Source organism: Labrus bergylta, chromosome 17, assembly GCF_963930695.1.
Source record: "Labrus bergylta chromosome 17, fLabBer1.1, whole genome shotgun sequence".
NCBI classification, from domain to species: domain Eukaryota; kingdom Metazoa; phylum Chordata; class Actinopteri; order Labriformes; family Labridae; genus Labrus; species Labrus bergylta.
Window position 1 is genome coordinate 26,639,107 of NC_089211.1, and position 15,966 is coordinate 26,655,072.

A 15,966-nucleotide genomic window follows, 5' to 3' on the forward strand; every position below is an offset into this window, starting at 1 on the left:
CACTAAAAACCAAACCAAACACTTGATTTAGCCTCCGACAGGCCTAAAGGAAAGACTCATGACACAGGATACATGCTGCAAGTAGAATCTTATATTTAGACTGGTGAGGAAAAAGCAGGAGCGTTTACGTCATGCAGCTGCATTTTTAACAAAATTGAACACAAGCTGCAGCTAATGAAGCCTGACCAACTTATTTATCATGTTAAGTGCAAGAGTTCATCCAGTGTGAACACAACAAAATCACCTCCCTGCATGTTGCAAATGCTTCACATGAAACACTGGAAGACCAGTTTTCTATTTCAAGATTACGCTGAGCATGAAAACTCAACTACTGCACGCCTGCTTAGAATGTGAACAACAGAGCAGTGCTGAGCTGCGGCGAGACGCTAAAGCACATTTAAAGATATATATCACCAAAAAATGGATCCTTTGACGGAGGATTTGACCAGGGCTGATGTGGACGCTGAGATGACAGTGTTGACGCCCGATGAATTCACTGAGCAAATCCTTGAGGGCGGTGATGAAGTGGAGCATCTTCGTAACAGGTTAGAATCAGTTGCAGTTCTTTCATTCTGAACGTTTGACTGCAGCTCCAAGTCAAAGTCAGATGTTTTGTCAGTAGGATGTCCATCTGGTTGTTTAAAGTCTGTTTTATCATTCTAAACAAATCCCAAGATAGTCAGAGGCAGCGTTTAATTATACCATAATAAACAGGATCTATTCCATTATGAATTAATGAGGGGAATTCCATCAGTGCCACTAGACGAGACGTCTGTGTGTTTTAAAGTATGTTTGGCTGCATGAGCGGGGATATATGCACTCAGTCGCAGGTCTGTTACATAGAGTAGACTATACCCTTCATGGTGCTATTGGCTTTTGTTCAAACTTTTCAAACACTCCTGAATATGTATAGAACATTTCAGACAGGCTGTCCCTGAAATCCTCCTGATCAGGCTGTGCACACATGAACCTCACAGCGGTGGACTTTCCCTGTCGGACAGGGGTGGTGGGTCTCAGGAGGAAGTACATGAGGTTAAAAGGACGCAGATGAAGCAACAAAGTCCCCTTTATGACAATGCGATTTTTCCCATTTTTTGCAAATTTACTTGCTCCTGCAAAGTCATTGAGAAAAATAAGGCCTCAAAATACCGCAACTTTCAACACAACTTTGAAAAAGCTGACGCAAAATCAGGCATTTTAGGTCGCAATATCCTGGAGGGACTGCTTTATATCAATGTTATGTAAAGTCTGTCACGATCAAAATATCAACAAAGACGCGTAAAGGCAATTCAGGCAAACAGAAAACATAATGAAGCATTATGTGCATGGAGATTGTACTGGTCGCGTGTATGCAGTCTACGGTCATGCTACATTTGCAGGACTTAGACGTCACCAACCCCTCTTGTGAAGCGTGCAGCATATTTCTGTGAAATGTACCTGCTGCATGCTCACACCAGCTCACTTAGACTTGACGGTAGGAAAAAGTCTGGGAAAGAGTCCAGTAGTGATTGTTTGCATTCACACGAGGCTGTTTCCAGGAGTTTTGTGCAAGTGTGAAAGCACAAAATGTGCCGATAAAGACGTTCAGTCAACAGACCAAAAATCGTGTTTTGAACCAGGCTGTAAACATGTTTATTTTTACTGCTGAAATTTACATTTTACTATAGGTGTGTATGGGAATTTGGGTCTTTTGCAGCCAGCCTCAAGTGGACACTCAAAGAACTGCAGTTGGTGGCTTCATTTTTCAACACGTGAAGTTGCTGCTTGGTGTCAGCACAGGGGAGATATCAGTAGCCAGATCTTGCAAGAAAAAGACATCAGTTGCCGTATCTTTCAAGGGTGTACTGCTCAAACAACTCTAAAGAAAAATTATTGTTTTCCTGATTTTACTTTCTTTAGAAGTGCCTCTTAACTTCCTGACTATTCAGAAGATCTGTGTCAAAGGTGTGTTTAGTGTACTTTGGTGAAAATAAGGCAAAAATAATGAGTCATATTATGTGATGTTTACATTGACTTCATCCAAGGTATTTGGTTGAATACACTCAAGAAATGCTGCTTGCCTTCTCTAGGGGCTGTGCAGTGGCAAAACAACCCATGTGATACAAATAAAGGAAATTACTTTCAGTCTCCTCTCTGAACCGTCGCTCATTAACACACTTATCTCTCTGTTGCTGTGCCTTCAGTTTACGTGAGGCCGTCCATGACGACAACGTACGGCCAAAGATGCAGTGCCTGATGATGGACTCCTCCTTCTCCATGGTGACGATGCAAGGGGAGGACAGTGGGATCGCATGGGAGACCACCCCTAGTCGCTGCAACACACCATGGGCATCTGAAACAGGAAACCCCACCGTGGATCCCATCGCTCCAGTTGCAGTACGTCCTGCAACACCTGGATCTGTCCCAGCAGGAAAGATTATCTTTGTCATGGACGAGGAACTGATGTCAAGACGGAAGAAGACTAAAGAGAGGAGGAACGGCCAGAGGAGCAAAGCAGACAAGCAACGACAAGTCCTGGTGGAAAGTTCTGAGAATATTTCAGGAAGGCCAGAGCTGGTGGAAGTCTCACAGCCAAATGTAAAAGCTGAAGGAGAAGGAGATGAAGAGGAACTCAGTGACCCTCCGGAAGATAAGGAGCAACGGCTGTTCCGCTTAGTGTCAGAGGGCTCCGAAATCCTCAACATAGTTGTTCCTCCAAAACTGGCTACGGTGGACGAAGAGGAGAGCAAAGAAATGGAGGACAACCTTTCGTATTTGGAGGACAGCCTTGTTCCTAAAGCCAGCGAAGACATCCATGATTACGAGCTGCTGATGTCAACAACAGAATCAGATGCGGCAAGAGCCATAGAGGTCAGGCCTTTTACTTCTATAGGCCCTAATGTAATGGATCCACCAGGGGCTCCAGTGGCTAGACCTCCCGGTGTAGGAGCAACTGGCAATTTGGACTACTTTGAGGCGTTCACCATGATTGACGCCCAGGCTCCAGGAAGTCCTGCTGTTGTCGCACAAGTACAGTCGGAGCAAGAGGCAGAGGGTACAACGGAGAGCCAGGAAGCAGAGAAACCTGTGCCACCAAATGACAACACTACTACAATGACAACAGCAACTGTGGATAATGAGAAGTCAGACACAATCAGCCTTGAGGAAATCACAAGTGAGCTTCTTGATGATGTCTTCTACGGTGGCACAGAGGACTACGTCATGAAAGGTCTGAACAGAGACGACGCGGGCTCTGCAGGCATGCGCTCCAGGCACCCTTCAAAACCGAGCGGTTCCAATTTGTTTGGAAGCCAAGAGGAAATCCTGACTCCAATCTTCCTTCCAGAGGGACCTCGTAAGATTATCGACCAAATTTTGCTGGAAGAGCCCAAAGCCATGGCCTTCCTCTACACTGATCTATATGAGGAAGCTATTGGCAGTCGAAAGAAAGAAGAAGACACAGAGAGTATGACCTCTGAGAAATCCTTTCACAGCCGGCACTCAGACCGGGAGGCGAGAGGATATTTAGAGAAATATGTCCTTATCGATGAGACTCCAGCAGTAGAAGTGGAACCAGCTGATAAAGAAGAATGCAGACAGGAAGGTCCTAGGACTTTGTCTGATGATGTGTATGATACTGGCGATATGACATCCAAGCCAGAAAAGGGTGAAATATCAAATTCAGAGGAGGAAATCACCGATTTCTTCAGGTCCAGTGCCAATTCTTCTCCATGTGATATAGAGCCTTTCCCTCGATCACTCGAAGAGGAAGAAACCGAACCAGTCAAAAGAAAGAGCAAAGAAAAGACGACCAAGAGTGTCGCCATCAAGGTTGAAAAAGTTGCAGAAATCCCAGTAGATCCACTCAGCATTTCAAGCTTTGACTTTCCTTCAGATGAACCGGACTGGGAAAGCCTGGATGATCATCATACAGGTCTGGAAGAGAAAGATGTTACAGAGCAGGACGTGTGGAAACCAGATTCAGAAGAGCAGCCAGTTGCTCCTCCCAGGAGAAGGGCACCTTCTGCTCCAAAGACATGTCTGGACCTCACACCTCTTACTCCAGTAGACATTATTCAGGAAAGAGAAGAAGCTGGTGAAAAGGAGCAGAGGGTGGAAGAGAAAGAGACAGCATCACCGGCAGAGACTGCAGATGAGGGAGATGGGGATGCGGAGGAAACAACACCGCCCTCCAATAATGCCGCTCTACGCGAGGACACGATGGCTGAAGTCGACACTGTGTCCCCACAAAGTGTGGAGGATAGCAATGAAATAACTTTCGGAGACACTGAACCAGCTGCAGCTGGGCACAAAGACATTGAAACAGCCAAAGAAGAAGCTACAGAAACTGAAGAGGTAGATATTAAGCCAGCAGAGTTGACTGGAACAGAGGTTCAACCAGGGCAGAACGGAGACGATTCAACTGTCCCTGTAGCTGAGCCAGCTAAAGAAAAAGGGCAGTGTGTAATACTTTAAGCACACTACAAATTCAAACAGGTTTCGAGTCAAGTCAGGGTCTGAAACCATAGTAGATGAGGCCTACAATCAGATAGTTCATCAAAGCATAAAAAAAATCAAAGTGCAAAATATTGCAGAGCTTGGTCTACTTTTTGAAACTTATTCCCAACCTTAGTCTTAATGCATGAGTTTAAACATCGAATGGTTTGGTTGAATATCCAGGGTGGATATTTTTGTCTGTGCATGAATCATAGTGTGTTTGAAGGAAGACGTTTGGGTCAGGAGTGTGCGTAGAAGAGGTGTGAGAGCATGTGTTGGTGTTGTCGTGGCGTTAGGGTGGATCTTCAGCTATAAATAAGACTCCTGAATGTTAACTTGACACCTCGTCTCCACCAGGAGTCGGGTCGCCCTCTTCTTGTAAACACTGAAAATGGTGTGTAATAAATGTAAACATGTGCAAAATATATTTTTGGACACATGACCTATACCTTCGTTTAATACTGACTGAACTATTATAAACGCTGAATTAAAACATTTTAACTATGTGTTTGTTTCTGCATTATCTACACTTTGTACACAAGACAAACACCAGTTTATGACCCTAGTCTATAGATTATTTTTAAGCCAATCAAATGGGGCTGTTTGGATCATGAAGGACTTTTACATGTTGCTTTTAAAGCAGCTTTATGTCAGGCAGTATTTACAGATTTTATAGCCTCTGGGCTCGAATCCAAGGGTCCCATCTGAAGCTCAGCAGTTGCTCAACCCCCTCTGACCTTGGGGAGTGGAATATAAACCAACTCCCAGATATTAACACATGCAAGAACAAATGTGGAATTCATCAAATATTAAAATGGTAGAGGGATTAATCTGTATTTTAGTTTTTGCAAAGAATGTAGATGTTTTTAAATGCTTCCTGTGCATCCTGTTAGATTTGGTTTAATCTGTCTTTATGGGCTTTGGTGACATCCAGTGTTAGAAACCAGCATTTTCCGGCTCTCTCATTTTTAACCCCTAAATGGTTTCTGTATCCTGGGTGATACGGACATTTGACAGGCTGTGGGGTGGAGGGGCGCTAAGTAGGTGCACTTAACATCATGAAAACCACTGAAGGGAAGGTTGGGTCAAGTATTCAGGTCAGGTGGCCATATGTGGGGACAAAGACACTGACCATGACTAGGTGTTGTTATTTATCATGTTTATTATGGTTTGGGTGTAGTTTGTTTTTTTAAATATTTTTAAAATAATATTTTATGATTTATTGTTGAAGAATGATGACCTGGATCTTCACAAACCAGAGTTTGGTGGACGGACCGCCATCATTTTTCAGAAGTGCAAAATGAGGCTTTGCATCAACAATCAAAATGATAACTGATCGCAAAATGCTCATAAATGGCCCCTACAGGGATTGTTGAATAAAAACTGTTTTACTCGCTTCACAGGCTGTAAACAGGCTTTTTTGAATGGGTGTGTATGTGACTTCCTGTATTTCTGCAGCCAGCCTCTAGTGGACACTCGAAGAACTGCAGGATTTTGCACTTCATTAGCTTCATTTTTCAACACCAGAGGTTGCCACTTGATATTTTTCCAATAAAATTAACTAGTAAGTCATCAGTTATTAAAAACATGTATGATTTAAACATAATAGAATGTCATAAATACAATTTCTCGACACATCGGCTGATGACTGCTAACTTTGCTATTTTGCCAATCTGCTACTTTAGTGAGTAATAATAAGCTTCATGATTATGGCCATATGATATTTTTTTTTTGTAAATTTTATTTCATTCAAACAAACAACAAAGTTAAGAAAAACAAACAAACATAAAATCTCAAATTTTGAATGAAAAGAGTGAAACTGAACATCAAGTCTAGAAGTTGAGTCTAATGTTGAAAATAATTGAATTTAATTATTATCGACCAACCTTCGGCTAGTTAACGCCTTAGTTACCGGGTCTTACTATTCGGCGCTGCTGCCTTCCAGTGCTCCTCGGAAATATCGGACTTATTGTATTCACGAGTTTTTAGCACATGAACCGCCCTCGAAATTCGTAATTGTGAGTCGGAAATTTCGACTATACCCGATTTGTGACGTTCGTGTGACGTTTCAGGGCAGCAAAGAAAGGGGAAAAGCTTGAAAACAGTGTCAATAATTGGCTTCAAAAATATAATTATTTCGTTATTATGTTCATAGTAGCCAACAGTATTTTAATAGTTGTTCATGTGAGCATATGAATCTATTAACTGTAGCAAACAAGCCAACTTTCATTGTTGTTTTTACTAGAGCACTCGAAAGCGTGTCTGTATTGTCGTCAATTCGACTGTACTTCTAAGAATTACGATGTTTCCGAGGAGCATGTGAAGGCAGCGGTGTGAGTTAGCTTCGAGCTAACTTCGCGATGGACAATGTGCCCGGTTTCTGCTCCTCAGACACCTTTGAAGAAAACGGAGAGGAATCCTGCGGTGGCTCCTCAGTGGAAGACGGATTTGTAGACGCTTTCGGTGACCTGGCTGCCCTCCCGGTCGAGGTCGGTGAGAGAAGACCGACGTGTTTGCGGTGCCGGTGAGCTGACTTTAAGTGAAGCTAATGCTAGCTAGCCAAGTTATAGTGGTTGGAGCAGACAGGGACGAAAACCCTTCAACCCACCCCTCTCCTTCCTCCTCCTCCTCCTCCTCCTCCTCCTCACGTTACTGGCATGCTTTAATGAGGGAACAGATTAATGTCGCCTCAGAAAAGATGAAAACCATCAGAAACAGAGAGATGATGGGGGCATTTACTGAGCAATCACAGCTTCACGTCTTCCAACTTTCCTCCCATGTAGTCGCCCTCAGAAGGTGTGTCTCTGTCCTTTTCTTCCACCTCATCCCCTGGAGGTCTCCACCTGTCTGTACGTGGTGCAGCATCCTGCAGAGGTGAGTTTCACTGCACTATGACAGACTGTACCACACATGATGTCTGTCTTTAAAGCCTCTGTGAGGAGTTTCAGGTGGTTAAATACTAAATAGACTCATTTAAAAGCATATTACTATACTGTATACTATACTATACTGTATACTATACTGTATACTATACTACACTATATACTATACTGTATACTATACTACACTGTATACTATACTGTATACTATACTGTATACTATACTATACTATATACTATACTACACTATATACTATACCGTATACTATACTATACTGTATACTATACTGTATACTATACTACACTGTATACTATACTGTATACTATACTATACTACACTATATACTATACTGTATACTATACTATATACTATACTGTATACTATACTACACTATATACTATACTGTATACTATACTACACTATATACTATACTGTATACTATACTACACTATATACTATACTGTATACTATACTATATACTATACTGTATACTATACTATACTACTATACACTATACTACACTATACTACTATACCGTATACTATACTACACTGTATACTATACTATATACTGTATACTATACTACTATACTATACTACTATACTATATACTATACTACACTATACTACTATACTGTATACTATACTATATACTGTATACTATACTGTACTATATACTATACTGTATACTATACTACACTATATACTATACTGTATACTATACTACACTATATACTATACTGTATACTATACTACACTATATACTATACTGTATACTATACTATATACTATACTATATACTATACTACACTATACTACTATACCGTATGCTATACTACACTGTATACTATACTATATACTGTATACTATACTATATACTATACTACACTATATACTATACTGTATACTATACTACACTATATACTATACTATTATACTATATACTGTATACTACACTATATACTATACTATACTATTATACTATATACTATACTACACTATACTGTATACTATACTACACTATATACTATACTACACTATATACTATACTGTATACTATACTATACCACACTATATACTATACTATGTACTATACTGTATACTATACTATATACTATACTGTATACTATACTACACTATATACTACACTGTATACTATACTACACTATATACTATACTACACTATATACTACACTATATACTATACTGTATACTATACTACACTGTATACTATACTGTATACTATACTATACTACACTATATACTATACTGTATACTATACTACGCCATATACTATACTGTATACTATACTACACTATATACTACACTGTATACTATACTACACTATATACTATACTGTATACTATACTACACTATATACTATGCTGTATACTATACTATATACTGTATACTATACTACGCTATATACTATACTGTATACTATACCACACTATATACTATACTGTATACTATACTACACTATATACTATACTACACTGTATACTATACTACACTATATACTATACTATATACTATGCTGTATACTATACTACACTATATACTACACTGTATACTATACTGCACTATATACTATACTGTATACTATATACTATACTGTATACTATATACTATACTGTATACTATACTATATACTATACTATATACTATACTACACTATATACTATACTGTATACTATACTATATATACTATACTGTATAATACACTATATACTATACTGTATACTATACTACACTGTATACTATACTGTATACTATACTACACAATATACTATACTGTATACTATACTGTATACTGTACTGTATACTATACTATATACTATACTACACCATATACTATACTATATACTATACTACACTATATACTATACTGTATACTATACTACACTATATACTACACTGTATACTATACTACACTATATACTATACTACACTATATACTATACTGTATACTATACTACACTATGTGCTATGCTGTATACTATACTACACTATATACTATTCTATATACTATACTATATACTATACTATATACTATACTGTATACTATACTGTATACTATACTACACTATATACTATACTACACTATATACTATACTGTATACTACACTATATACTATACTGTATACTATACTACACTATGTACTATACTGTATACTATGCTACACTATATGCTATACTGTATACTATACTACACTATATTACACTATATGCTATACTACACTATATTACACTATATACTATACTACACTATATACTATGCTACACTATATTACACTATATACTATACTACACTATATTACACTATATACTACACTATATACTATACTACACTATATTGCACTATATACTATACTACACTATATACTATACTACACTATATACTATACTACACTATATTACACTATATACTATACTATACTGTATACTACACTATATACTATACTATACTACACTATATACTATACTATATACTATACTACACTATATACTATACTATATTATACTATACTACATACTATACTACACTATAAACTATACTATATTATACTATTCTATATACTATACCACACTATATACTATACTATATTATGCTATATACTATACTACACTATATACTATACTATTTACTATACACTATACTATATACTACACTATATACTATACCATACTATACTATATTATACTATACACTATACTACACTATATACTATACCATACTATACTATTCTATATACCATACTACACTATATATTACACTATATACTATACCATACTATATACTATACTACACTATATACTATACTGTATACTATACTACACAATATACTATGCTATATACTATACTACACTATATACTATACCATACTATCTAATATATTACACTATATACAATACTATATACTATATAACTATAATATTAACTATACTATATATTATGCTATACTACTATACTATACTACACTATATACTACACTACGATACTATGCTATACTATATATTGTACTATATACTATACTATATACTATACTATATACTATATCACTATACTATATACTATGCTATACTATATACTATACTGTATACTACTACACTATACACTATATGCTATACTCTATGCTATACTATATACTATACTATATACTATACTACTATACTAAGAAAACAAAGAAGATTAAAACCGTGGTCAGAAAAAAATATACAGAAATTGTTCAAATTTGATTAATTTATCAAAGTGTTATTATGATACACTATATACTATACTACACTATATTACACTATATACTATACTATATACTATACTACACTATATACTATACTATATACTATACTGTATACTACACTACACTATATACTATACTATACTACACTATATACTATACTACACTATATACTATACTATATTATACTATACTACACTATAAACTATACTATATTATACTATTCTATATACTATACCACACTATATACTATACTATACTATATTATGCTATATACTATACTACACTATATACTATACTATTTACTATATACTATACTATACACTACACTATATACTATACCATACTATACTATATTATACTATACACTATACTACACTATATACTATACCATACTATACTATATACTATACTATTCTATATACCATACTACACTATATACTACACTATATACTATACCATACTATATACTATACTACACTATATACTATACTATACTACACAATATACTATGCTATATACTATACTACACTATATACTATACCATACTATCTAATATATTACACTATATACAATACTATATACTATATAACTATAATATTAACTATACTATATATTATGCTATACTACTATACTATACTACACTATATACTACACTACGATACTATACTATATATTGTACTATATACTATACTATATCACTATACTATATACTATGCTATACTATATACTATACTGTATACTATACTGTATACTACTACACTATACACTATACTCTATGCTATACTATATACTATACTACTATACTAAGAAAACAAAGAAGATTAAAACCGTGGTCAGAAAAAAATATACAGAAATTGTTCAAATTTGTGTATATGATTGTGTTTTTTTTTTTTTGTTGCCTTTTTTTTAAATTGTTGTTGTTGTTGTTGTTGTTGTTGTGTGTGAATGTTTTTGTTTATTTAATTTTTTTGTCTATTTCTTTTCTTTCTTTCATCATTAGCTCAGTATTTTTAGTATTATTATTGTTATTTTTTTATTTATTTTTTTAATATTTATTTTGGGCTTTTCGTGCCTTTAATGCAGAGAGAGGACAGTGGATAGAGTCGGAAACCAGGGAGAGAGAGAGGACAGTGGATAGAGTCAGAAACCAGAGAGAGAGAGGACAGTGGATAGAGTCAGAAACCAGAGAGAGAGAGGACAGTGGATAGAGTCAGAAACCAGAGAGAGAGCGGGGAATGACATGTGGAAAGGGGCCACGGGTAGAAGCGAACCCGGGCCTACCGCTCGAGACGAGAGTCTCAATACATGGGACGCGTGCCCTAACCATTGCGCCACCAGCGCGCCCCAATTATTATTATTATTATTATAATTATTCTTGTCTCTACATGAATTTGATGACATCTAGATGTTGCTCTGCTCAGGACAGGGGGGGGAATGTGAACGTCAGTACGGTGCTGTTGTAAGATGGGTTAAAGATATATGTTGCTGCTGGTACTGTCTTATCTGCATGGTGTCTATTGTTTGGGGTAAAATGAATTAAAATAAAATAATTGACAAAAGAAAGTTAAAATATTGCAGTTAAACTCTACTATCTATTATTCTACATACTGTACCAAACACTAAAAATGAAAATACCTTTGTATCGACGTATTCTAACCCGAGGTGTTCTTTCAGGAGAGCAGGGTTCTTCGCACGGTGCCTCTACTCGCCGCTTGTTTGCCGACAGGAAAATGCAAAGTCATAGTCGGACGAAGGTTTAATGAAGAAAAGTAAGCAGTTTTTTTGTTGTTGTTTGCAAACTGATTTCACAAAATACAACCACAGCCGCCTCTGATTATTAATATACATATATATATGTATTTACTTCTCTCCTCGCAGGAACCCGGAGCTCGCTGCCGTGTGTCGAGACAGCAGAACGCTGATCCTGTACCCCGGCCCCAAATCCCAGAACCTGGAGGAGATCGTGCAAAACCAGGAAGATGGAAGTGTGAAGCATAATGTGATCATCATAGACGGCACGTGGAGCCAGGCCAAAAACATGTTCCTCAAAAACAGCCTCTTCCACCTGCCCAAACAGGTGTGTATGTCTGACTTTCTGCAGAATAAACACGAGGAGGCTGGAGGAGAGACTTTTCTTGTGTGTGTGTGTGTTCTCACATGCAGCTGCAGGTGTGAAAGCACGATAAAAGAGGGGGGAGGTTAGGTTCAAACTGACAGAGCTCACAGAATTTGAGCCACTTGCAGTCGCCCGAGCCATTTTTATGATTTTAAAAATGTTGTTCCTTTAGCAGCCTAAATCACTAAATCTTCCTGGGACTGAAAAAAGTTCCCCCCCTTCCCCCCTCGTCCACCAGAGACAATATAAATTCTCCCGTTACACCCACTGGTGGAAAAAGCTGCTTCACCCACATGAAATGACTAACTGAAATCAAAGCAATGTATAAAAAAAAAAAAAAAAAAAAAGGAAGATGTGGGCAAGTGAGCACTGAGGAGTCGTCATCATTTCTTCCACTACCTCTCCTCTCGATTTTCCCCCAAAGTGTTTGTCTAAATGAAGCTATTGAGCCGCTCAGTTTGGAAGAAACTGCATTTTGGAAGAGACCCTCTCTCGTTAAAATCCACTGGCAGATAAATGGATTGATAGATATAGCTTCACATCCTCCTTTTCAACAAGTTTTAAACACGCCTCAGAGAGAAGTAGAGATGCAACCACACCTGCTCGGCTGATCACCTGTGGTTTTTGTTTTTTTTCCTATCAGGTCCAACTCAACCGGACCCTCTCCAGTCAGTACGTCATCCGCACACAACCCTCCAACATCTGTCTGTCCACGCTGGAGTGTGCTGCGGTCGCCCTGTCCATCCTCGAGCGGAACGACGACATCCAGGAGGTGAAGAGCTGAACTCATTGTGATTTATGTGTGAGCTTGTGTTGCACGGTGGTAACTGCTGACTCTAAATCGCCCGTAGGTGTGACTGGTTGGTCTGCAGTTGCCAATGAGAGCAAGCAGACCAACAGTACAGAACTTACAGTAAAGCGCCCTAAACGGCCTCAGCCAGGATTTCTCATTGCTTTTTAGTTTTTTGAACGCCACAGCTGACAGCGTTTTTTGTCTTCCAAATTAGTTTTTTATCTTTTGAGTTTCTGTGAGATCTCGTGTCTGTGGATTCGTTGCTACAAACAGCAGTCGGGGGTCGGGCCAAGTCGTCCAGCGATCGGCGTTCTGAGAATTGCAATGTTAGAAACTGTCCGCATGTCATGCATAAACGGGTTAAGATTTTAACCCGCCTTATTCTGCTTCTTTCTCCGATGCCAGTCACTTCCCTGACAGCTGTTTTTTTTTTTCCAGTCAGTGTCAATAACAACAAATACAAACGTCTCTCGTGTTTTTCCTCACTCTTCCCTTCATCATGTGTCCGTCCAGGTTCTGTTGAGGCCGCTGAAAGCTCTGTGCTCCTTCCAGCTGCAGCACGGCGCTCAGGTCCACCACAGCAAAGAGCACCTGCTGAAGAACGGCATGTACGACAAACCCATGCCCAAGAACAAACGCAAGATAAAGAGGATGGAGAAACTCGTCACTGATCACGCCGTCTGTCCGAGATGAGGCCGAGGCGGCGCAGAGAAACTGGCCTCCGCTCTACATCCGTGTACACGTCGTCTTCTCCGCTGCACGGGGACTGAATCATCGGGCAGCGTGACGCAGCGTCAAGCCGCTGGCACGGAAACCACTGGATTTTTTTTGTTTGTTTGTTTCAAGATTTTTTCTATATGCTGGTTAATTTAAGTTACTTGTAAATGAAAGTTTTAGTTTGAGTTTCATGGTGGGACTATAAACCCAGATTCTGGCCCCACGCTGTTTTAAAAACATTGTTTGCTTTTCAAACAACGCGGCGGTTCTGATGTGGGTCACGTCCTGTGGCTCCAGACGATCACATCTGGAAGGGCGGAGTCCACTGATGTCTTTACAAAAATGTGTGAAGAGATGTGTCACAATAAAATAAAAACACCTCTTAGACTGTTTGTGATATTTCATGAAACACACAAAACACAAAACATGACACCAGAAACACTCACGCCTAAACGGAGATTTGAGTAAGAGTTAAAAAAAAAAAAGTGACAGGTGATGAGCTTACACTGATGGATTTTTGCACCCAGGTATTGAGGGAGTCACTGGGTCTATCCGAATTGAAGAACCTCTTCAATCTGTCAGTAGTCAGTACCTACTATCTGTGCTGTATACTGTTTAGTAGGCAGATATTTGTTCCTACCTCGTCTGATTCATTCAGACGATTTAATTTTTGTTTGTTTATCTTTATTCAAGAAGAGTAATGCTCATATACAGTCAGGTAAACAACAAACAATATCACAATGTAAATCAAGAAAAGATTAAATAACTAAATAACATACAGTACATAAGGAACAAATGAAAGACAGTAATATACAGAATATAAAATAAACCAATAAAGACACATTTAAATAGTTAAATCATTATTTAAATAGTGAAATCATTATTTAAATAGAGGGGGAAAGGTTTTTTAATAATGCAGATATTTGTTATATTTTCTGTTGTTAATTTAAAGTAGTGATTTCAGTCGGGACTTTAACTCTAGATTAAAAATGTATTCTATTAATCTATTAATTTCGCACTGCATTGTGGGTAAAACACAATTCATTTCCTGAAAGCACGCATCTGATCCATACTGCATGAAACCAGGAAGTTAGTATCCAAACTGAAATGTTCAGTATACTGAGGTGGACCCAAAAAATGACCACGAGGGTTCAAACTACTGAAAACTACACACTGCCTACTGAACTGTGGCTTTTTGGAAAGGGCGAGGAAGGGGGGTGAGGTCAGGGGTGTGCCCAGACCCTTGGGACTGGGGTGGCCCAACTGGGGCTCTCACCTGTGCTGGGGTGGCCTCAATTTTCTGTACACACACATGAATGAAGAGCATTTTTGTTTCCTTTCTGTCTACACCAATCAAATCAACCTTTAAGTGACTCTGGCTCAGCGGCAGTGGCTCAGTCTGTAGGGACTTCGGTCGAGAACTGGAGGGTCACTGGTTCAAGTCCCAGCGCAGACAAAGTGTGGAAGTTGGTTTGACTGCTAGAAAGGGGCCTGGACACTGCTGAGGTGCCCTTGAGCACTGCACTCAGAATTTCCCCTTGCAGGATTAATAAAGTATATCTTCTATTCTAAAGAAAAAAGGGCAAACACTGAGTTTCACTGAGAAACACAGTATTAAACTAGATTTTTCCTACATAATTTGCTTAAATTTAGCGATAGAATGGATCATTTTTCAGTGTTGGCTGTCTAAAACGTCATATTTGTACTGTTTATTTATTAATAATTAATAGAACGCTTTAACCT

At 38.1% G+C, this 15,966-nt stretch overlaps 2 protein-coding genes across 2 annotated transcripts; both read left to right on the plus strand.

Annotated features, from left to right (window-relative positions):
* The first annotated feature begins 214 nt into the window (after positions 1–214).
* Positions 215–4,982, plus strand: si:ch1073-398f15.1 (enolase-phosphatase E1). The gene is made up of 2 exons (XM_020656307.2): positions 215–545; positions 2,184–4,982. Exons 1-2 carry the CDS (start codon positions 421–423, stop codon positions 4,453–4,455), a joined length of 2,397 nt encoding a protein of 798 aa, XP_020511963.2. The 5' UTR covers positions 215–420; the 3' UTR covers positions 4,456–4,982.
* A 1,793-nt stretch (positions 4,983–6,775) lies between these two features.
* Positions 6,776–14,608, plus strand: dtwd2 (DTW domain containing 2). The gene is made up of 6 exons (XM_020656304.3): positions 6,776–7,000; positions 7,260–7,350; positions 12,272–12,366; positions 12,476–12,674; positions 13,357–13,485; positions 14,020–14,608. The coding sequence occupies exons 1-6, from the start codon at positions 6,837–6,839 to the stop codon at positions 14,197–14,199; spliced, it is 858 nt and encodes a 285-aa protein (XP_020511960.2). The 5' UTR covers positions 6,776–6,836; the 3' UTR covers positions 14,200–14,608.
* Positions 14,609–15,966: the final 1,358 nt, after the last annotated feature.